The sequence below is a fragment of the Pseudorasbora parva genome, chromosome 24, assembly GCF_024679245.1.
Source record: "Pseudorasbora parva isolate DD20220531a chromosome 24, ASM2467924v1, whole genome shotgun sequence".
Lineage (NCBI taxonomy): Eukaryota > Metazoa > Chordata > Actinopteri > Cypriniformes > Gobionidae > Pseudorasbora > Pseudorasbora parva.
In genome coordinates this window covers 18,196,707-18,221,734 of record NC_090195.1, presented here as the reverse complement: position 1 = coordinate 18,221,734, position 25,028 = coordinate 18,196,707, and the positions used below count along the sequence as shown (strand labels likewise).

The following is a 25,028-nucleotide window of genomic DNA, read 5'->3' as shown; positions in this document are numbered from 1 at the left end:
TTACATAACTGACTGTGTTTATGTGAACTTTTTTTACATTATTGTGACATTATTTGTATTTGACAGTTTAAGCACAATAAGATGTGAAAGAGAACTTAGTTCAATAATCAGTGGGTGCTGCATCTGACTCAGAAAACCATATATCAGAAGTTTAGGCTGAAACACGTGCAGATAATAAACTTTCATGATGATTAAGAACTGCAATGTCACATGAGTGTGACCACAATAGAGATGATAATTAAAAACAAAAAGATGTTTTAGTTTTTGGCAGAGTGTCAGAGGGCTCCACTTTCTTCTGGAAAGCTGAGTGGGGAGCAGCAGCTCATTTGCATTTAAAGATACATGCACGAAAAAAGCATGTCTTTCCTTCCGCTTAAAAATGGCCATTTACAACATGGTAAAATACATTATCTGTGGAGTATTTTGAGCTGAAATTTCACAGACACATTCTGGGGACAACTGAGACTTATAATATAGGTATAATGCAAAACAATATATTAGTTGTAAAGATCTTCAATGGGAAAGAAATATAAACACTCTTGGAAATGTCAATAGGATTCTAAAAACCAGATGGACTGAACAATACAGCTGCTCTCTCATTTGTCAAACGACAGCGGTGCTTGGAGAAGAGCAGCTCTATTGTTCACTCCTTATGGTCTCAGTCTACCCAGAGTCCACCTTGCTCAGCCGATTTTCCTCTGTCAAGTCTGCTCTCCCTTGAGCATTTTGCAAATTGTACAGTAGCAGCACTCCTAATGCCACTGATTAATTGCCTGAATAAATGCATTGTAGTCACTTCATTGTATTTGAAGCTTGACAAATGAAAGCCAGAGTCTGTTTGCCCAGTACGCCTTGAATTGTGAGAGTAAATTTAAATCAGTTTTTAATATGCAACAGAGAAATGGTCATCTTTATTACTGATATATATAGGTTTAACGCTGTGTCATTAATTGAAGTATATTATTATAAGTTCACTGGATGAGGTCTAATTGCTGGGGTGGGTTTCCCAAACGCATTGTTATCCAACCATGGTTGCATGTTCTGTCATTTCCCACAAAGTTTAACGATTTGGAATTTCCCAAAACTATAGTTCCGACTGCAGTTGTTGAGCTGGAGTTAGAAGCCTTGTTTCCAGTTAATACTGAATTGATCATGCTCTTGGGCACAATAAGCAAGATAACATGCAGTACATTTTATTAGTTATGGGTGTTTTGTAGAGCTTCGAAACCCTTGCAGATAATTTGTTTCGAACCAGTTATTCAGCCAAAGTCACACAATTTCAGTAGGCATTTTTATGTCTTATACTACGAGGCAATTGAATGCTTGAATCTGATTGATTGACAAACATTCTAAGGAGTGCAATTACTTCCAGGGAAAGTAGTTCCAGACAGGTCTTGACCACATTAAAGTTGCATATCACCTCGCTAAATGATTTAACTTATTTCAAATTTCCCTACAGCCTAAAGCAGCAAAAGAACCAGAACCCACAGCAACAACAAGCAAATAAATGTAGTTAACACTACAACATTTTGAACAAAAAGTTTTATTATGAATGGAAATATATAATCTCTTTCTCAGGCTCTTTTTTCCCACTCAAACGCACACATACTCGCACAGAAACTATTTTTATCAGCAAAATAGTTAATAACTTAAAAGCTACATGAATTCTCACGAGTGCTGTTCTTGGAGCAGATATACTTACAATAGAGATGCCAAAAACTGTTAAGAGACACACAGACTCAGGTAATTCACACACTTATAGAACAAAACGTCAAAGTATTGTCAATTTATGTTAATCAGAGTCTTTTTCAACAACAAAAAACATAAGAAAATCTTGAAGAAACCAGTGAAGAAATCCTTTACCAATAACAGTTTTGAAATGTTTTTAAATTTGAATGGTTCACTGCTAGGAGTGATGGTATCTGAACCCTTTGATTGTCTATAGTTGTTGTTTTTTTAAAAGTTTTTATTTTTTATTTTTTTTTAAAGTAGGCATTATTAATGACACATTTGTATAATTAAAAGGAAGGGTTTTATTTAAAAAACCCTATACATTTCAGTTAGCAAAAGTTATTACTCCACCACCTATGTGTGACATTGTTAATGACAGTTATATATTGTTGAATCAACATGGTTCAAACAAGGGAAACAATTATGACCAGCTAGTTCATTTTTTTTCAACTATGCTTCATATTGTGGTAGCTAGGTGACGAGTTACATCATTGTCGGGGAAACGCATCCCAGGATAGTCTGGTTTGCTTTTGGCAGGCTCCAAGCAAATGAGCACAGACGCTGTGAGGTGGCTTCTTATCTGAGTAGCTTGTTGACCAATCGCCTCAGGTTAGACCTGTATGCCCTCTAAACCACAGCTAGCCTGCTGTGTCAATTCAGCACACATGCAGTCATAATGCTGCGCTTCCACTAACACTCTATTTAACACAGCAGTATAGCTCCTCAGTGCATGGCAGCTGTCTCGTTTGAAATGTACCAACCCGGACCTGCCATTTACATTCACTCCCGCAGCAAATATGGTAATCATTGTGATTTAAACTGGTGTTTAGCAGTTTGCTCTAAGGGGATATACCCATGAGCGCAATTCAACTCTCCGCAGTACTTGCACACATGCACCAATGCATTTGGTTCAGCAGAAATAGAGCCATTACCGTGATCGATGATTTTATCATGTCAGCTGGTTGCGTGGTGATTTTGTTCAGCCGTGACTCTAGATCTTTTGTTCATTTTTATCTTGTTTATATTTTATTCATTGGCACCGGAATGGTGAGTGACTTTGTTAACTCATGAATATTAAATAGCACGACTGTTTAAGTCACATTATTTGATTAATATACAAATTAACCATCACTTTGGTATTATTCATAAACTGATTTCCTATGCAAATGTACTTGAATTGTATTGTTTACAGCATTGAAAAACAATATTTTGGCATTAACATGCAATATCAAAGCTGGATTTCTTTTTAGCAGGTTTTTAATTACCATTTTAAAAAATGTAATTTATGAGATTTTAAAATTGGAAAGCAACAATTTACATAAGATGGATGGATGGATGGATGGATGGATGGATGGATGGATGGATGGATGGATGGATGGATGGATGGATGGATGGATGGATGGATGGATGGAATTTCAGACTGTAATTTTCTGAAATCACGCTGATTTAAAAGCAGTTTTATTATTTTCATTTTTATGTTTTTCATTTTTCGCTTTCAGTTTTCATACACCTGAAAGAAAAATTGTATTTTTGGAGCCATGGATTCCCGTGAAAATTTTGTGTTTTTTTATTATTATTTGTTATAGTGTTTATCACTAAAATTGTGTCTGTGATTAAAATTACTTGAAGAAACATTCATGTTTTGTGCAGTGAATTACATAAATTACACACTTTCATACCTCAGACGTGACGTTTTGGAACTGTTGAGTGCTTTAAAGTTTAAAAAAGGTTTACCACATAAGGGATTTGATAGTGAGTTAAAGCGCTCTGCTGATTTCACATAAGAGAGTAGACTGTGCATAATTAAACTTATCAGAGCTTCTGATGCTCTTGATTTCGCATTTTCTAAAGAGTAGAAGTTCATGAAATGTGTTGTTAACAGCATTTCGCTGAAATACTGACTTTGACACGTTATATCATTAACTTGCCTTTTATAAGCAATATAAAGCCAAAGTAAAAGAGACAGATTGTCAGTCATGTATTTCATTAACCTCTTTTTCTCACCGTCACTAAAACAATTACATGCACTGATCAGCAGAACACTTGTGCTAATTTCTGAGGGCTGCTGTTTCAATTGCTTCCAGTTACTTTAATTCATGAAATAATAGCTATGTGAGCTCCCCTTCAGCACTCTATGTGCTGTAACTCCATCAGATGTCTGATTAACAAGGGGCTAGGCTTGGACTGTGGTCTTATATGCCAATTACAGTCTGTTAATGGCTACTTAGCAACATCCAGCAAATGCTGCTGGGACTTTTTTCCATTTACATATATAATGAGAGGAGATGTATAGGGTTTTGGTAAAAGATCACTTTTGGCTAGAAAATTCTATAATAGATGAGGTTTCAATCTCATTTACAAGCCATAGTTTCAGGGCAGGACTTCAGTGCACCAATGCGCAATTAATCCAATTGAGAGAGATGCAATACTTTGTCTCCACGTGCTGCTTCACCAGGCGTTGACATTAGCAGAATTCATTGAATACTCAGAGCGTGCCTGTGGTTTGCATTCTTCAACTCAGATAATACAAGCATGCACAACAGAAATGCTTGCAAGCATTTATGCATGCCTTGTTTTGTCTTGGCAATGTAAATTCTAGCCAGAACTCTGAGAGAGTGTGTGGTGGGCGACTCAACCCACACAGTGCTGACTGGCTCTCTTTGGCCCACCTGTTCTTGACAATGACTGCTCAGTTATGGGGTCTGCACCCGACCATCTGGAACAATGGAGCAAGTCTATCAAGCAGGAGCGTTGAAACTGTAAAGAAGTTAAAGTGTGCTTAAATAACTGCAGATGTTTGTCTGTGTTTTGCTGTTTATGGTGAAAGTTATGTTTGTATGGCCTATATAATGAAAACTTTTCTATACCATGTGTCTTCGTTTACTTGTTCCCTTCATTGTGGTGCTAAACACCATTTAAATACAAAGCTAGTTCAAGTATTTCTTCTCTGTCAAAGAAAAAATAATTCCAAAAGAAGCCCAAAAAAATCGAATAGGACTTAAAATTGATCAGAATATGTGAGTTGAGCAGGGCGACAGCAATTTACCCTCTGCTCACAGCGTTTCTGTAATAACTCCGATCAAACTCCAGTCCAAGTTTTTCATTTCCTAATACCCACAGTTCATGCAGGTCATATTATCAGTCCCTTTAAGGTCCTGTTTTTAAGCACTGAGTTCCTGCACAATATGACTGAAGCCCGGATTATAACTGTGCGTGAGTAATGCGCTCATTCACCAGCGTGCTCGAAAAGTGTGATAAGATTTGCGCTAGCAGTTCCTATCGCGCAGCTGTTGATACAAACCTGATTGCAAAAAAATTGGGACACTGTACAAATTGTGAATAAAAACATAATGCAATGATGTGGAAGTTTCACATTTCAATATTTTATTCACAATACAACATAGATGACGTATCAAATGTTTAAACTGAAAAAATTTATCATTTTAAGGGGAAAATAAGTTGATTTTAAATTTCATGGCATCAACACATCTCAAACAAGTTGGAACAAGGCCATGATTACCACTGTGTGGCATCCCCTCTTCTTTTTATAACAGTCTGCAAATGTCTGAGGAAGACTTGTGCACAATGACTTGAATTGAATTGAGAATGACTCCTAAATTCCAATTCAATTCTTGAATTTGAATTGATGTCAAAAACAGGATGTAGAATTACAATTCGAATTTGAATTAAAGGAAGTAGAATTTGAATTTCAAGAAAAATTCAAAGAAATAATTTATTTAAATGTATCATTATCTGTATTTTAGAACAAAATGTATGCAGGGTTGAGGTTGTGTTTTTTCTTAAGAAAATTGTGGTTCAATGTTGTAAGAAATAAAACCAAGAGATAGACTTTCCTAATTTTTTTAAGGAAATGTAAGCAATTTTGAAGCTTGAATTGAGGAACTGATTACGCTAATAAAATTAAGGAAAATAAGGTTACTTGTTTATTTTAAGAGAATTAGCTAAATTGTGCAGTTTTATTTAGAGACACCATTGTTAGTTTCCAGCATGCTTTGCATATGGCTGGGAATGGAGATTAATATTGAAATTAAGTGTTGTTTAATGTGTTTTTGAGTGAAGGGAAACATCTGTTAATGTATAATGTTCATTTATGTTTGATATTTGAAAGAATTTCTGTTATATTGAAGTTTTGACCATTACCATTGGGCAGAAGAGTAGAGCTTATGGTTAGGTTGTGATGTGAATAACTGCAAGTATTATGATTATTATTATTATTATGAAGAATGTTGCATTGTTCAATGAGATAACTTTGTTATTGTAGTGCAATAACAAGTTTGTTTCTACTTGTGCCAGCATCAAACAGACTATTAATGGAATAACGTAAAAAGTAAAAATTGAAAGTCAAATATAAACAGGTAATTTACGTTTACTCATATATATATATATATATATATATAGAGAGAGAGAGAGAGAGAGAGAGAGAGAGAGAGAGAGAGAGAGAGAGAGAGAGAGAGAGAGTAAAATGTGAGGTAAAATGTGTAATTCAATTAGTTACTAATCATATTAAAAGGAAATTGCTTTGCATTGATAAAGTAATCCAAGCCACATTTATAATGGGTAACTTATAACAGAAAGCAATAACATTTCCAAAGTAACCTTCCTAACACTGAATGCATGTGAGATTCAACGCATTCTTTCTGAAGTGTGACTATGGAATTTCTTTGAATTGTTGTGGATTTAATTCATGACAATTCAAATGTCATGAATTGATTTTTGTACCATTCTTGTCTAATACAGGTTTCTAGTTGCTCAACTGTCTTAGGTCTTCTTTGTCGCATCTTCCTCTTTATGATGCGCCAAATATTTTCTATGAGGGAAAGATCTGGATTGCAGGCTGGCCATTTCAATACCTGGACCCTTCTTCTACGCAGTCATGATGTTGTATTGATGCAGTATGTGGTCTGGCATTGTCAGGTTGGAAAATGCAAGGTCTTCCCTGAAAGAGACAATGTCGGGATGGGAGCATAAGTTGTTCTAGGACTTGGATATATGTAATATGTAATGTTATCTTATCTGTAAGTAGATTACAGTGTTACCTGAGTCCATATTGTGATTACAGTAGCATTCCTGTATGTGATGCAGTGCCGCCTTAGGGCCCGAAGATCACGGGCATCCAGGATTTTTTCCGGCCTTGACCCTTACGCACAGAGATTGTTCCAGATTCTTTGAATTTTTATATATTATGCACTGTAGATGATGATAAATGTTTCTCTGAGAAACTTCTTTCTGATATTGCTCCACTATTTTTCACCGCAGCATTGTGGGAATTGGTGATTCTCTGCCCATCTTGACTTCTGAGAGACACGGCCACACTTAGAGGCTCTTTTTATACCCAATCATGTTGCCAATTGACCTAATAAGTTGCAAATTGGTCCTCCAGCTGTTCCTTATATGTATATTTAACTTTTCCGGCCTCTTATTGCTACCTGTCCCAACTTTTTTGGAATGTGTAGCTCTCATGAAATCCAAAATGAGCCAATATTTGGCATGACATTTCAAAATGTCTCACTTTCAACATTTTATATGTTATCTATATTCTGTTGTGAATACAATATAGATTTATGAGATTTGTAAATTATTGCAATTCCATTTTTATTTACAATTTGTACAGTGTCCCAACTTTTTTGGAATCGGGTTTGCAAAATCCGAATTCTATTGAGAATGTACCACTTTAAAAACATTATGGAGAAAGTCGAATGTGACATGAACTAAAAAGCCTGATGAAAAGCGGAGAAAACATCATTCTGCACCAACATAAACTAGAAAGCTTTTTTTAAACTACTCATGAGCACCTTAATTAAAATTCCTCACATCCTGTAGTATTTATTGTGAAAAACTTTGACTAAAACTTGATTTTTCACTAAAGATTTATATTACAACTGTGGTGTGTTTTAGCTATATCTTCTAAATGTGTATGTTGCAATAGTTTTTTATATTTTTTTCAACATTTAGAAAATATTACAAAAAAGTTTTGCGCAGATCTTTAATGGAAACCCTTTCAGTCATGCTTAAATTTAATTAAGAAAAACAGTCTAGCTTGTGTGATGTTGCTTAAACAGATTTTAAGGAATATGAAATCATATTCATTTCAGAAAATATCACAAATGATTGACAAAAGTCATTTATTTTTAGATAGACGTGATAGATTGTTGGCCAGACAACTTTTAAAAGACGAAGAAATAATAAGTTGACATGAAACTGAAGTATATTTCACTGAAAGAACAAATGTATGCTGTGTTGGTGTCTGCCTGTCTGTTCACCATTATTCACCTGTGAAAAATCCATCCATTCATTCTCCAAACAACTTTTTTCCTTTACAGGGTCGCTGGCCTTTGAAAAATGCCTTGTGTAAAAATAACACTCAAGCTGTTAATGGCCAGGTTCAAGTTGGTTAATGGTTACGTTCAGCGTTATTACATCATTAAATAGCTCTACTGATGAATGATGCTAACTAACGAATGACATTTTTCAGACTATCCTGGAAATTCATAATGTAATTTTCCAAAGCGTAATTTAACCTAATTTGTCAAGGTAATGGTTTAGTAATTACATTTAATTCACGTTTTACGCCATTTTTGCTGAGCTAAACACTACACCTCGTGTGGACGACTACTACCTCTTAGCAATTTGTGCTGGCACACACAAAAACCGCTTTAAGACATCCTAATGCTGTCCTCGCACTCGGAAACGTTCTGCTGATATGCAGTTTGTTTGTATGAGTGACTTTCCTCAAAATAGCTGTTTTCTAGCCTGGGATATAAGAATGAAGTCTGTTCCTGTTCCTTCTGTGACTAAAGCTTACAAAAGTTCATGAAATGCACATTTAAAAAAAAAAAGTAGTGTTGTGCCTGAGTGCCGCTGCCTAGCTATAATTATTGCATATGACAATACACTCTGAAGCATGAAAGGCTATAGTATTCTTTCCTTAGCAAATGCCAGCCTTTTTTCTGTTCCTTCCTATCATTCTACTGCTATTATGTCATACAGAAAGTGCTATATCAGTTGCTAATGGTTATTTTGACACATTAAATCATCTTTCATGTCACACTGGATGTGAAGGAGTTTCTCAGTGTCTCCGTCCCTCAGCCTATTTCTCTGCTTTGCAATGGAGATTTGGCATGAATGGGGCCCATGGGGAAACTCGTTCAGCTGCATGACTGGGAGAGACAACAGATTTTCAGTTCTGCATTTGCACATTCACACCCTGCCATCTCCTAAGTGCCACTCGTCCTCATTGGGATGAAAAACTGGATTTAAAAAAAAAACAACTTAATATTAGCCTGCTATCACCAGACCAAGCTCAATCTTTTAAGATTGAACATTGGTCTGGGGAGTCTGCTCTGTATTTTCTACTGCACCAGAGGTGTGATCAACAGGCATAGTGTACGCAATTGGATAGTCCTTCAACCAATCAAACCCAGATGAGTGTACAATTAGTGTACGTTCATATGAGTGTACGCAATTGGATAGTCCTTCAACCAATCAGACCCCGAGAGCCGTGATCAACTAGCCTGACAAGCCAGACCCACATCAAGATGTTTGGTCTGGAAGCTCACCATTGACAGGGCTCAATCCGAGGGGTGGGTTGGTCAAACTCCATCTGCACGCAATTGGACAGCGCTACAAACAACCAATGCAACGAAGGTGAAGCAGAGCTAGTTGACAGATTAAACTTTCGCCGTATCCGGTCGGCAAAACACAGAACACATCTTCCCTTTTTAAGAATGACTTCAGTGCCGTTTTTTTCTCAGATAAAAGCTTAACTCCAAGTCTTCCAGAGTCAAAGCTGATTCGAAAGACCGCTGTTGGCTGTTCACCAGCTTCCGTATTTACTAGTAGCACGCAAGTGCAACTCGGCAGTCATTATGTTAAGCCCGCCCACCGACTCTATACACGATGTGATTTGCCTAACCAGAGTTTGGTTTTTACAGCTCAGAAGGTATTGAGAGTTGCTAGACGATATTCGCGGCAGATTAGATTTGCTGCCATGCGTCTAGATTTCTAGGCTAGTGATCAATGGGCATAGTTCAAATGACTTCACAAAATGTACACAATTGGATAGTCCTTCGACCTATCAGACCACAAGAGGCGTAATCAACGGGCAAAGGGCTCAAATGACAAATGACTGCACCTTATAAACACGTTTGTGATTGTTCCCTACAAATTTGTAACGGTAATTTTTTTTTAATAAAAAAAAAAAAAGATAAAATTACAGCATTTAAAGCATTTTGGAAGTTTTGGGGCTTTTAGAATTACTATGTTAGCCTCACTGTTATCTATAAGCTAGTGTGCTCCAAAACAATGACAACATTCCTATTCAAAACTTACAGTCTCTCACTTCCACCAATATGGATCAATGGTTTTGATGACATCACGCTGCACTTCACAATCTAAAGCGTCCCTCGCCCTGCATTATAAATAGACGCTGAAGCTGCGGCTGAAATCAGTCACTTGTTCATACATTTCTACTTGCTGAATTTCACATAGTGCCCTATATAGGGGACAGTGTAAATTTCCAATGGGGCAAATTAAATCTGGTTTCATGTTACACTGTAAAAACAAAAAAAGCACAATGTACTGTATGAATATGAAGGAATTTTCCATATGTTTTTTTTTTTACATCTATTTTGTATTGTGCATTGCATTGTTAAATTAAAATGATTAGATTGTGATATCACAAAGCATATCATGTGTCACTGCATACCACAAAACATATCAGACCAATTTGAATTCTACAAAAAAATGCCATATTTTAAAAGCGATAATCCAGGATATTAAGAGGAGAAACTGTTAGAGATGAGGAGGAAACTTTGGCTTTGTTGGCTCTGGAAGAGCTGTGATATAAACGAAACATTTGGCTATAGCTGTTCGATGTGTCCTGTCCTATTTTCCTGTTTCAGTGGAAATTACGTCAACATATTGAATAATGCTGCACATTTCAAGGCACTTAAGTGGGCCTTTAAGTCTTGCCAGTTAAAATATTCAAACAATTTTAAACATACCAAATTGAGTTCTTATTTGCGTTGCCTGATATTACTTTATTGTAGGGATCAGTTCTCCCTATTAACAAGTTGGTTATTAGCATGCATATTACTGGGGCATTGGCTGTTTATTAGTACTTATTAATGTCTTATTCTGCATGACCTTTTTCTGCATCCCTTAATTCTACCAATAGCTAAAAACTTAAATACTACAACTACCTTACTAACTAATAAACAGTAAATTAGGAGTTTATTTGGGCACAATTCATAATAGTGAATATATGTTCCCCAAACTAAAAAAATGCTACCTGTCGTCTTGTGCTTTAAATGGATAGTTTACCCAAAAATGAAAATTCTGTCCTCATTTACTCACTCTCAAGTTGTTCTAAACCTGTATGTTTCTTTATTCTGCTGAACACACAAAAAAATATATTTTGAAGTATGTTAGTAACCAAACAGTTGATGGACCTCATTGACTTTTAAAGTATTTTTTTCCCATACTTTGGAAGTCGGTGGGGACTATTTCAACTGTTTGGAAACTGACATAAAAATATCTTCAGCAGAAGATCACTGCAGAGGAAAGAAATCCGTACAGGTTTGGAAACAATTATTAATATCATTAACATCACTTTCATTTTTGGGTGAACTATCTATACCTGTTAAAGATAGTTAAAGGCTATCTATCTATGCCTTTAATGGACAAATACACAGATAAAAATGCTAAAATACCCGTCTTGGCTTGTAAAGACAGCTGGTCACGTCCTAAGTTAATGCAAAAAGTTGAGAAAGAAACTGGATGCGTATCATTATGCTGTGTTCATGCATTCAGTAATATACCTGCAGCTGTCTATGTCATTACTTTCAATCAAACAGCAAAAGACAAAGAGAAAATCACTCCAAGCTCTTGACTGAATAAACTTGTGTATTTTAACAAGGATTAAACTTAAAATGAAATTTACAGAGTTAAAGACTTTGCAGAGTTATTTTACTTTTGATCCTTCAGTTTCATACTACTTTTAGAGCCAAAACGTATTTACTTGTGAAATTGCTTGTAATTTGTAAAGACTTTATTTCTGACTAGTCTTTAATAATGTTTCAACTTTATATTAGTGGTATCTATCAAAATTGGAATTTGTGAATTGTTAAAGTTAACTTTTTTCTATTTATTTGTTTGTTGTTTGGTTGATTGGTTGGATGACTGGGGGCCAGTGAAAATGTTGGCAGGGCAAGTAAAATTTTGATCCACTGGCTTGACTGGGCCAGTATAAATAATTGTACGTCTGGTTCAGCCTTGGGCCGGTGTGACATAACAATCCCTTCACATAAAGCCATGATCGAAGGCTCTCCAGACAGAGTAACATCTCAGCCGGCGGCCACGGGGCTTCTGCTGTGCTCTAGATCACTTCAAAATGAGGTTACTGTCTAGCCGGAGTCGTGCCTCCTTGGGGAATGATCATTTCTTATTAATTTTTCAGTTATGGAAAGGATAAAAATGGTTGTTGTGTCTCTGTAAGGTATTCCTTAATTGTTTTTTGATAGTTAGCAGCCTGCTTTCACTTGGCAAGCTTAAAGTCCGACACGTCTGGATCAGAGCCAAAGATCTCATGGTCAATAAATGCGAGGAACTCATTTGATATTAAAATCCATTTGGAGGCAGTTTCAGATATCAAGATTGGCATTATCCAGCAGTTCAGTGCCAGCGGTGAAATGTGAATGCAGCCATAGTCCACGGACGCTGTCATTGTCCCCGGGACCCTCATCTCTCAGTAAAGGACCGAAAAGCCTGTTGTTTTCCGGAGAATGGCAGGGAGCTGAATACAAGTGATTATCATCCAAGATCTGCCTGCTTTCTATAGCCAAGTTCATTTATCCTCCCAATGACAATCAATAATACCAGGCTAAACACAGTGATTTAAAAAGAGTTTCTCATACCATATTCTAGAGCTCAGTAAATTCAAGAATCATTTTGAGGCATAAATCAATTGTTTGATCTTTTTTCACCACTTTTCCGTGTTAACAGCAAAACATATAATTTCTCTAATGTTCTTCATGTGTGTCTCTTTACAGGAGGCAGAATGGCATTGCGATGAGTTTACCAAAGGAGCCTGTTTCAGTCGGGGCAAATCAGAGGTAAATATCTGTGTAAACTCCCCAAAAATGTCACATTTTTGTTTGAATACAACGTGTGAAAACACTGCTGTTTATAATTTTGAAGTGAGTACGATTTAATAATATTTACGCATTTATGTACGAAGAAAATAATATTTTTATACAGCAAAAATGTGCAAAAATGTGTGCGTGTGCGTGTGCGTGTGCGTGTGTGTGTGTGTGTGTGTTTTGAACTTTCTATTTATCAAGCAGCTAAATTGATAATATAATATTACAATTTTTACTGTATTTTAATCAAATAAACGCAGCCTTGGTGAGCATAAGGGACTTTAAAAACATAATTCTACCAACTCTAAACTTGTGAAAAATAGTGTATAATTTAATTTAAGGAAGTAGAATTCAAATGATTTGAAATTCTAAAATAAGATAAAAGGAAAGGAAAGGCAAACCTTACATTCTGCCTTAAAAAAAAAAAAGATTTATGGACCAGGGTGGAAAAGCACTTCCCTGAGTGCCATTACCTGTCATACTTCCTGGCATTCCTATTCAAGTTCCTAAGCAAAGTCAGTTTAATTAATATTTAACCCATGCAATAAAATGGAGCCACATTTTTAATTCTGAAATTTGCCTAAACCTGCTAGACAAATGGCAATTTTCTGACTTTTTAAACAAATCACATAAAAAATAAAATAAAAATTGTTTATTGCAATGTGTAAATCAATGACAGTAGCTATCTGTTTTGTTGATATATCGTTCAATACTGATCTCAACAGAAACCACTCAAGCAGCATCCTGTTGCTATAGTAACCACCTGCTTCCATTTGGCGTCACATGGAAATATGAGATAACTAACTAAGTAAAAAGACCTATGTAGTTACTGAAACGTTGTAATACGTGTCAGACCTTTTGTTTTGACTGTCTTTGGTAGGGGAGTAGAAAGTGAACTCAAACTTTCAGCCCCCCACTGTAATTCTCAGCCAGAATGAAGGTTGTTTTAAATGTTAACTGTACTTAAGAAAGCAATCGCCCTACTAAAATAGCAAGCCCATTATTTATGACACCACTCTTGCTCTGGAATTCCATGTCTCTTCCACTTTTCTATGGAGCCATTTCCATGGCACTATACAACACTGACTCCCTTGTGTTTTGGAGGCTGACTGAATCAGACCAGATTTGTGCTACAAAATGTTTCTTAAATCTCCTTAATATTTCACTTACTCCAGCTCTGTCAAACATGAGACTGAGGGTCCCCTTTGCTTTATAGTCTTCTACACTGAGCTAAGCCATTTTAAGTCATATGGGAGCTGTATAGAGACTGTGCTGCAGACCATCCTTCCAGACTAGGCCGAACCACAAGGTGTATTTCGAGTGGCCCTGTGCGGTTTCAGCCGGTGCAAACGGCCCCACGAGTGTTTTTTTAATTCGCTTGTGAAATTTGTGTTGGGGCCCATAATAAGATGGATTACTCTTACCAACATGTGATTGTAATTCAGAATTCCAGGAGGTGGCTGTCGTAACTCACTTGCAATTGTGAACCTTTCTGTTTTGACTGCACATGTGTTAGCTTAAAATATCTTTAAAGTGGTAGTTCATCACAAGTATATATAAATATATACAAATATATATTTGGTTCATTCCAGACTTCTACGGCTTTCTTTTTTATGTGAGACACAAAAGGTGGCATTTTGAAAGATGTGCTTGTTGCTCTATTCCATGCAGTTACACTGAAGACTTCAAAAAGCTGCATAAATGTGCCAAAAATGTATCAAAAGTGATGCATTCCAGATTATTTTATGTCGAATGATAGCTTTGTGTGACGAACAGACCAAAATTCCCTAATCTTCCACTCCAGTGAGCTGTTAAATATTGTGATCAGATCATTGAACTCGATCACTCTATCAGTTCTGTGAACTGAATCAATTGATCCGTTCAAAAGGACCAAATCATATTTTTCGTTCACAAATCGGGCATCACTGCTTTTCTCATGATCAAAGCTATTGAATAGTTTCAGAAGATTTTTAGAGACCCTTTTTATACTTTATGAAGCTTGAAAGCCTCAGTCCTTAAAAAGAGTGACCGGCGGTGCAATTCTTTAAAATCATCCTTTTGTGTTTCACAGAAGAAAGTCGTACGACTTTTGGAACAACGTGAAGGTGAGCTGTTTTGCGCCTTTTAAGACTACAGCACTTTTTGATTATTTTATACATCACAAAGCAATATGCTAATCATTTTTTTTCTTTCACAAAACAGTACCTTTAATTGAATTCTATGGGAAATTATCCTTTTTAACCACTGCATCTGGTGTCTTTGAGTCTGTTGCTTCAAGAACAAAGGAAAGTGTTTGATGGAGTAAATGGTGTTCTGTCGACTTCATTTTGTTTATAATGCAAACAACAGCCACTATATTACACTGTGGAGTGTAGCCATCTGTCAAGGGTTTTCATAAACATGTCACATAGTGATGTGGTAGGCATATTAAAACCCAGTTTATTTACACATACAGCAAATCACTGCCCCCAGCCAAATTGCATTAGCAAATGTAAATCATCCTTTTCTTTTCAAGACTTCGCTTAGTGCAGGGAAATGAACGGTTTCACGAGTTAACAGCCATTTTGATGAGGAAATAAAGCTGACCCCCTCAAGCACTTCCTTGGAACACCTTTAAATCAACAGCGAGAAAGAGAGAGAGACGGGGCGACAGGGTTTCAAGTACTTGAGACAAATGTGATTTACTGGCTCAGAAAACCTTGTAAAAACATACTGAACTGAAACAGTACAATTCAAGAAGTCCTGCAGCTGGTTTAATATAGCAAAATACCGTAACATAGCTTCTGTATTGTATGAGATTTGAATTTTTGGGAAGTTGTGCCCTTTAAGGAAGCAGCTGACTCTTGAAAACAAAGCTGGCAGCTATTTTTGACGTAGATGATATACACAACCTAATGAATACTTTTATTCAGCAAAGATGCAATAAATTGGTCAAAAGTACCAGTAAAAACATTTATGTTGTTGACAACGATTTTTATTTATGTTCCTTTGAACTTATCAAAGAATCCTGAAAAAAAATGTGAGCTTCCATTAAAAATATCAAGCAACTGTTTTCAACATTCATAATAATATGAAATGTTTCCTAAGTCACAAATCATCATATTAGCATGATTTCTGAAGGATCATGTGACACTGAAGACTGAAGTAATGATGCTTTGCTATCACAGGAATAAATTACATTTTTACATTTATTAAAATATAAGCACACATATTTTGAAATGTTATAATATTAAACAATATTAATATTTTCTGTGTGTTAAATAAATGAAATAAATGCAGCCTTTGTGAGCATAAGAAACTTCTTTCAGAAACAAAACAAAACAATGAGCAATACATTTGTTACAGTATTTATTAATCTTTGTTCATGCTAGTTCACAGTGCATTAACTAATGTTAACAAATAAAAATGTAGTTTTAATAATGTATTAGTTTTATGCTGAAATGTTCATTACCTAAGATTAATAAATGCTGTAGTGCTGTTCATTCTTAGCTCTAAAGTAGTTAACTAATGAAGTGTTACCTAATCTTACCAACCCCAAATGTTTCGACTGGTAGCTTCTACTTATTTCAGTGGAGAAAGACAGATATATTCAAAACATTGCTTCATTCAATGATTTCACTCATTCCTCTGAGTTGACTCAATTAAAAAAAGGCATTTGTGATATCTATAGTCATTAAGATCGTTTTGAAACAGTTATGTTCAGTTAGCAATGTCCATGAAAAAAGTTGTGCTTAAAAACTGCTTCTTTCGGACTAATCCATTTAATGTTTCTATCAAAAACGGTGATTGACTCTTTTAAAACAATGGTGATATTTCTATTTTTAGTGTGTTATGAGTCTGCGGAGTAATTTTGCTGACCTTTACTACACTAACATGCCTTAACATATCTTCCCTTATGTCTTTTCACAGGAGGAGTGCCAGAATTACATCCGTGTCCTCCTCGTCAACGGTGACAGACTGTTTGCATGCGGAACAAATGCATTCACTCCTATTTGCACCAATCGCACGGTAATATATACACAACAATGCATTCGATATAACGCAGAGGCTTCCTGACCTATTACGCTAGCTTTCTCCCAAGCGCTCTCTCTCTCCCCCATTGACCTCTTTTGACATTTTCATCGGCGCGTGGGCTGTGTAGCATAGCATGTGGTATTTCAACCAAAGCCTGTGGTTTATTTCAATAAAAGTTTTGTTCATGCTTCACCTCAAAAGAAGCTTTCTTGAGATCTAGACAAAAACAACACACAAAAAAACAACTAAGGCCTATTTTTCTAATAAAGTGGGAACTTGTCGGATCCTGTGTCCTTTGTGGAAAGTTCACACTTGTTATGCAGGTATCGTGCGAGCATTTGCACTTTATCTTCGACAAATTTTTCCAACGCATGGGTTGCAGCGTAGTAGCTACCTATTGCAATAAGTGCCACTCAATGCAGCTGATTGAAAGATAAGCACATTTACTGACATCCTCCATTATTCCCCTTCACATCTCCTAGTTTTCATTCATGCATGTAAGTCTCTTGTGCTCGAATCTCTGAATTTGAATGACTGGATTACTTGTCTATCCTTTCCTCAAACCTGATAACGATGATGACAGTCGATTCGCGTGCGATGGCAATCATCTCCTCAGTGGCTCTTTGAAGGATGGCAGGAATTATTGACTCAAGCTAAATCACCCCAGGGATTTACCATCATGAGTGCCTCGTGCCAGAAGGAAAAAAGGACTTAGCGCAGCCAGGAAGGCACAGGCGAAAAGTGTCCTTGTAACACCGCCAGAGAAGCTGCATCTTTAAACAAGCGGCGATCGAGGCTCTAGTACCGCTCGGCGTGTATAGCGCAAACACAGCTGCCGGTGTCCTGAAGAGGAGTCTTTCTACCATCTCCATTAATGTGCATTATGGGTAGCGTGTCCATATCCACGAAGGCTTCCGAATGTCATTTGTCAGAAGGTGTTCCATCAATAAACGCCTTTCATCTTTCTTCACGCCCAAGAAAAGGCACATCCGTTCAGGCATTGGCTGGGGCAGAAGTATCTCCCTGGCACCGGCGCTTCAAAAGACTGCCTCGGCTTGCCAAACATGCAAATTTGCCTGACTTTATTGCCAGCTAAATGGGCTCCGGAGTCCTGAAGGAAGCCGAGACACTTCCAGCCATTGGCGGAGGTTTTCTTCGAGCCAACATCAAGGATAATCCCCCTTTACATTGATTACACAGGGCAAGTGTTGTGGCCGTCAGCTGCATGTAAGATAAAAGCATTCAAGAGAGGCCACACAGGATCTAATCCACCCTCGGGACAGACCAAGCACAATGCAGTATGTCAGATTTCCTGCTACAAAAATAAGCTAGTCACTGAAGGCATGACATTTCGAGCTGCATAGATAAATTTACTGCAGCTTGAGATGCGTTGCTCAATCCCAGAACCATTCAGTTGTCATTTTCCTAGTAACAGATACCACATGCATATGGAAGGTAGGAGCGTCATTTTAACATAAGCTTCAATTTGATTTTTTCAAACGGGTGTTTGATGCTAAATCGTTTTAATGGCATTACTTGACACATTTTAAAATATGATTAACAGAATTTGGCTGCTTTCAAAGTAACCAACACTGACAAAATCACTCCCTTGTGAAAAACAGAAGCACTCCTTTAAATCAGTGTTTCTCAGTGTTTTTGACTTCAAGGTCCCCCATTGTCCACAACAATATCCCAAGGCCCTATGATATTTCCAGTCTAACATGATTTACTGGATATTTTCAGACCTTGGCAAATATGTAAAAATGTATATTCATTATAAAAGTGCCCATGACGTTTTAAGATTTTGACTTTGAATATTCTTGGTCTAGAAATTACAGTATTAAAGTGAGGCTTCCTCGTACATCCAAGTTTACCAAGAAGATTCTTTACAATTACATGTATGCATTTGGCAGACACTTTTATCTAAAGCTACTTACGTTCATTTAAAGGTACACATTTTATCAATTGAACCCATCATTTTGGTGTTGCTAACGCTATGATCTAATGTTTGAGCTATAGGAAGACAAAAAACAGTGAATTAAAATAAACAATGTCTTTTTTTTTATTTAAGTAGTTTTGGCTTATTGAAAACCGTTTTAAGCCCTTCTTTCAGATTGAGTCTAGTTGAAACCCTCTGCTTTAAAATCGATATTTAGCTAATGACTTCTCCAGTAGTTTAGATGAAGTGACTTTCTGGGTGTCTCCGTTCGTCTGCATGATGGAACAGAAATCGCTTCAAAAAACGTGGACCAGCACGAAAAAGTTATACTCGCTTCCTGTGGGGGCATATCCCTTGTGCTTATTGTATAGAAATGGAAATTACCTCCCTGTCATGGTAGCTTCCCTTTGCTGGCTAAATGTCATGCTAAACAAGAATCAAGACTTTGCCATACTGCACATAAGGACAGAACGGGTGTGTTGCGAACGATTAGCATTTAGCCATTGCAGCCTCCACTAGGCGTGACAACCAAGTAATGTGATAAACATTTTTGCCTTCTCACAAAATAGCACATGACACGGCTGGAAGTAGGCCGAGCATTTCCACAGTAATAAATGATTCGAACGGTGAAATAGTTTTCACTGCCACATCAGCTCCTCGCAACAAAAGTAGAACATCTTCGAGATTTATGTCCGTAGAAATGTTTGGACATATTTTCTCTGCTCAAACGAACAGTGGGCAAAATAATTTGAGCTCTGGTAAGATATTTTTTGTTTTCAATCTGTATAGGCATTAGAATTGCTGTCTTTCTGAATTCAATCTCTTTGTTTCTCTGCACAGCTGACTAACCTGACCGAGGTTCATGATCAAATCAGTGGTATGGCACGGTGCCCCTATAACCCTCTGCATAATTCCACCGCCCTCATCACTTCCAGCGGGGAACTCTATGCCGCCACTGCTATGGACTTTTCTGGCAGGGACCCGGCAATCTACCGCAGCCTGGGTGGACTCCCTCCTCTGCGTACTGCTCAATACAACTCCAAATGGCTCAATGGTAGGCATGAGCTGTTGGATGAAAAATGTTTCATTGATTTATGACATTACAACAAAAAACTTAAGTCATTAATATTGTGGTTAAAGGTTTTGGGAAAATTACATTTAATGAAAATTTGGATAGCTAACCTAAACATGTAACAAATTGAGAATTTGGCAGAATTACACTCCGAAACCTGTTTTAAACAGATTTAAATAAATAAATAATAATTAGGATGTTATTTTCCTATTATCAAATTAAATATGCATTTATTCTTATTATATATGACACTTTATTTACAGCATACAATCATGTTTGACCACGTGAGCAGTGCGTTCCCAGATGCGCAGGATCACAAAACATGGTCCTCCACTGTGAATAAATCCCTATCCAAATGCACAAGTTTTATCACTGAGGTGGCATGCAAATGTATTTTTATGGACTTCCATGTGAGAAACAATTACTGCCCAAATAGGGCTTATGCCAACAAAAGTAAGTTCATCCTCAAAACCCATGAACAATACATAAAAATGAATTCCATTTTAGTGTTTTATGTCAGCAGTTAATGTCCATCTGGCTTTTGGAGCAAAACCAGTTGAAAACCACTGGTGTTTTAGTGCAATAACACACTTAAAAGGGATAGTTCACCCAAAAATAAAAAAATTGGGTGAATCATTTACTCTCATTTGATTCCAAACCTGTTCTTACTTTCTTCTGTGGAACACAAAAGAAGATATTTTGAAGAATGTTGGTAGCAATCCCTTTTATTCCCTATTGACTTCCATTGTATGGACATAAACACAGACATTTCTCAAAATATTAACTTTTTACGGTAGAGCTTCATATTTTCTCAACCTAAACATCAATGTCCAAATTGAAAAATTGCCTGAGCTGATGAGTTTAAAAATTATCATCAGAGAATCTTGACAGAGAATAATTTTACCTGATTTACATTTACATGAACTTTTCCAATTTATTTTTTCCTCCTTCTTATTGTGCAAATGTGCTAAGCTCCTCACCACAAAAGAAAATGAATTCACTGTCAATCACCACCACCTACTCACTTTGAATCTTACAAAGTCGGCCATGACAGTTGCTCTTTTTGCCTTTGAGATGCCTGGGCGTTCATCTGTTTTGAATGGGGAATGATAATTAAACGAGTAAGCTCGCTTTGATCGTTTCTCACTGTAACCTTTCTCTTCTCCCGTGACAAATGAGTTCGTCCATTACCTAAGCATAAGATTAATAAACGCATCTCGATGGGCCAGCGGTTCTGCTCCATGTGCAATCCGTTATTAATCACTGTCATCCTGTCCCCCGTTTCTGTCAAACTCAGAGCCCAACTTTGTTTCCTCCTATGACATCGGCAACTTCACCTACTTCTTCTTCCGTGAGAACGCCGTGGAGCATGACTGCGGCAGGACGGTGTTCTCTCGTGCCGCCCGCGTCTGCAAGAATGACATCGGGGGCCGTTTTCTGCTGGAGGACACCTGGACCACTTTTATGAAGGCAAGGCTTAATTGCTCACGGCCGGGCGAGATTCCGTTCAACTACAATGAGCTGCAGGGAACCTTTTTCCTGCCTGAGCTTGAGCTCCTCTATGGGATTTTCACCACTAATGTGTGAGTAAAGCACTGTTTGATCACACTGTTTTTAAGATATCTGCTGTTATGTTCAAAGGTTTCAAACCACAGAAGTCAGCTTATGACCCATTATTTTCTGCAGGACTTCAATTTTGTGATCCGCATTGTCAGCAAAAGGTTATTAATTGCATAGTTTGTGTGTGTGTGTGTGTGTGTGTGTGTGTGTGTGTGTGTGTGTGTGTGTGTGTGTGTGTGTGTGTGTGTGTGTGTGTGTGTGTGTGTGTGTGTGTGTGTGTGTGTGTGTGTGTGTGTGAGAGAGAGAGAGAGAGAGAGAGAGAGAGAGAGAGAGAGAGAGAGAGAGAGAGAGAGAGAGAGAGAGAGAGAGAGAGAAAGAGAAAGAGTTAAAAGAGGGCACTATGATTTTAACACCATACATTTGCTATTTTTTCTCTCTTTTTTGCTTACCTGCTGTTATCTCTCTGGTAGTGTGAGATCTGAATCACAGTCAGCAATGGACAGATCCATTTTTCACATCATGATCCACTATGCTTTAATGATTGTCAGTGGAAAAAGTGTTGCATATAAGTAAGTGTGTGTTTGTGTGTGTGTGCTGACTGCCTACTTCTGACTCTCAGCAACAGCATTGCCGCATCAGCAGTGTGCGCCTTCAATTTGAGCGCTATTACCCAAGTGTTCAGTGGGCCTTTCAAGTACCAGGAGAACTCACGCTCCGCTTGGCTGCCCTACCCCAATCCCAACCCTGACTTCCAGGTAAGCATCCAGCAAATGACAGCCACTTTTACGGACAGTATGCATTAGCTCCGTCTGCTTTAAAAGTTAAGTGGCACTTTCCACAAATAGGGTACAGAATAGGGCCTGAAACTCTTAAATGGTCAGTGAAAGCAGGTGCTTAACCTTCAGAGAATGTTGATCATCATCGTCATCATCAAGAGGTTTATTTTCTATTAATTAGATCATTGCGACCCTGTTGATTTCTGAAGTATGATGTGACATTGAAAACTGGAGTAATGAGGCTGAAAATGTAGCTTTGTCATCACAGGAATAAATTATATTTTAAAGAGGAATACAATTATTTTAAATTGTAGAAATATTCCACAGTAATACTGTTGATGCTATATTCTTGATATATTTGTAGACTTGGTGAGCATAAGAGACTTTTTAACTGTGTGCGTGTGCGCGTGTGCATGTCCGTGTGTATATAATTTATATATAATTTATTTTTTATTTTTTTAAGGGGTGGTTCCGTGTTTTTTTTCTAGGCTTGGTTGTGTTTATGGGGCACATTATAACATGCCTTATTATTATTATTTTTTAAACGCCGTTTTTTTCTTATATTTGACCTTTATTCCTTTATTCCTGTCTCCACTGTCCTTTGAACGGCTCGTTTGCTTCCTGCTTCTATGAAGCCCATCCCTCTGAAAAACGCAATGGTCTTAGATTGTTTAGATGGCCAAATGTAGTTTCATGTATTTTTATTGGCTGAAGTGCCAAGCACGGGTTGCCGGAAAAACACCACGCCCCTTACTATTACTGGCAGTTGTCACATCTGCGGTGACAAGCAATGGTTTATGATGTCACCAACCCAGGAAGAAGCCCGTTGTAGTCCAAATCATCCGTTTTTGTAGGCAATAAACTGACGTAACTTTTAAAGACAATATCTCCGTTTGCATTGAACTTTCAGCGCTGTAACTGTGCAGATACTGTTTATGCTCAAGCAGCAACATTACACACTAACTAAAGTTTTTTTTTTAAAAGTGAAATTGCATGCAACCACCCATTTAATTATATTTATATACCGATTGGGTATAACATTATGACCTATGTCCTAATATTGTGTTGGTCCCCCTTTTGCTGCCAAAACAGCCACAGCTGCTCGATTGGATTCAGATCAGTCATTGTGCTCCTTAACCCATTTATGAACCATTTTTGCTATTTGCCATTTTTTCAAAAAACTGTGATGCACTGTGTATTCTGACACCTTTCTATCAGAACCAGCATTAACTTCTTGAGAAATCTGAGCTAAGTAGCTTGTCTGTTTGACCAGACCACACTGGCCAGCCTTCTCTCTCTACGTGCATCAATGAGCCTTGGCTGCCCATGACCCTGTCGACCGGTTCATACCTGTTACTTTCCTGGACCACTTTTGATAGACACTGCAGACCACGAAACATCCCACAAGAGCTGCAGTTTTGGAGATGCTCTGACCCAGTCGTCTAGCCATCACAATTTGGCCCTAGTCAAACATTCTTAAATTGTAATGAAGAGATTATCAGTGTTATTCACTTCCCCAGCCAATGGTCAGAGAGTTTTTTCTTGAAAGTTGAACTTGACTTGAGTCAGAAGTTGAGTCAACATTAGAAAATAATTTTCTTGTCTTCCCACCATGCTGCAGGGGCTCCTTGATCGTAGTTTTTGGACGTTTTAATTTAAAGGAATGTCTCTATATATATATATATCTATATATATATATCTATATCTATATATATCTATATCTATCTATATATATATATATATATATATATATATATATATATATATATATATATATATATATAGAGAGAGAGAGACATTCCTTTAAATTAAAACATATAACATATAACCTTTTTGAATATTAACATTATTTAATAATATAAATGTTATATTACTTAGAAAATGGATTGAATATGACTTTAACAAATGATATGTGTTGTTATTATTATTAAGCTGCATTATTATAATTGTTAAATTGTGACATATGATTTTAATTGTTTAGTATGACTTTGTTAACCCCTAACAGTGTTAGGGGTTAACAACTTCTTCTAAAAATTGTGTTTTCTCTACTGGCAAATAGTACTATATTTGAGAAGAGTGCCAGGTCTATTTTTGTTGGCAACATTCAGCAGTAAACAACCAAAAGAATAATTGACTTTCTCACCTATGTGCGCCCAATTAAAATGAGATGGTGACTGATGTTTTTGATTTTATTGCCTCGTGTTTTCACCTATTTATTCTCAGGGGGAAAAAGAATGTGTGATGTGAATTTTTATTTTTCTGAACCAATTATCCAAAGCCTACAAACACCCAAATATGATATTGTTGATGATAGAGAAGAGGAGACGCTTCAAGCTACGATTCCTCAAATCTCTCTCACAGTCATTCATTTACCTCCATTTCCATGTCTTTGTAATGCTCATGGATTTATTAATAAAGTAACCAGCTTTGAACGTTTTTCGCAGGACAATTGCAATGATAACAGCTAATAAAGCCTGCATTCATCTACTGTGCCAGCTTCACAAAGACTGAGTCTGAAGTGCATTTAGTTTTAATGCTCTCTTCAGAAATCTAAGGTCATGGTCAAACTCTAGTGATCAGCATGGATGAATGTATCCATGTCTGAATTATTAACCTTAAATTTCTGGTAATTGCTTGATAGTTAGGGGGTTAATCTAGGGCAGTTAAATGTGTTTTAAATCAGCCTGAGATCCATAACCAGGCCCATATGGAGACTTTTTATTTACGTCTCCTATGCTGAATTTGGGTGAAATTCTCCACAATGAATGTAATCATAG

At 37.0% G+C, this 25,028-nt stretch overlaps 1 protein-coding gene across 2 annotated transcripts in view; it reads left to right on the top strand.

Annotated features, from left to right (window-relative positions):
- The window catches only part of sema5a (sema domain, seven thrombospondin repeats (type 1 and type 1-like), transmembrane domain (TM) and short cytoplasmic domain, (semaphorin) 5A), a 203,029-nt gene that overhangs the window by 99,722 nt on the left and 78,279 nt on the right, over positions 1-25,028 (top strand). For both annotated transcript variants that reach the window (XR_010901397.1, XM_067434775.1), the window contains exons 5-9: positions 12,801-12,863; positions 16,800-16,898; positions 19,684-19,897; positions 21,213-21,498; positions 22,095-22,230. Coding sequence is in view for 1 of the 2 variants with exons in the window: in XM_067434775.1 (XP_067290876.1) it covers positions 12,801-12,863; positions 16,800-16,898; positions 19,684-19,897; positions 21,213-21,498; positions 22,095-22,230 (798 nt within the window). In the remaining variant the exon portion in view is untranslated. The remainder of the gene's footprint in view (positions 1-12,800; positions 12,864-16,799; positions 16,899-19,683; positions 19,898-21,212; positions 21,499-22,094; positions 22,231-25,028) is intronic.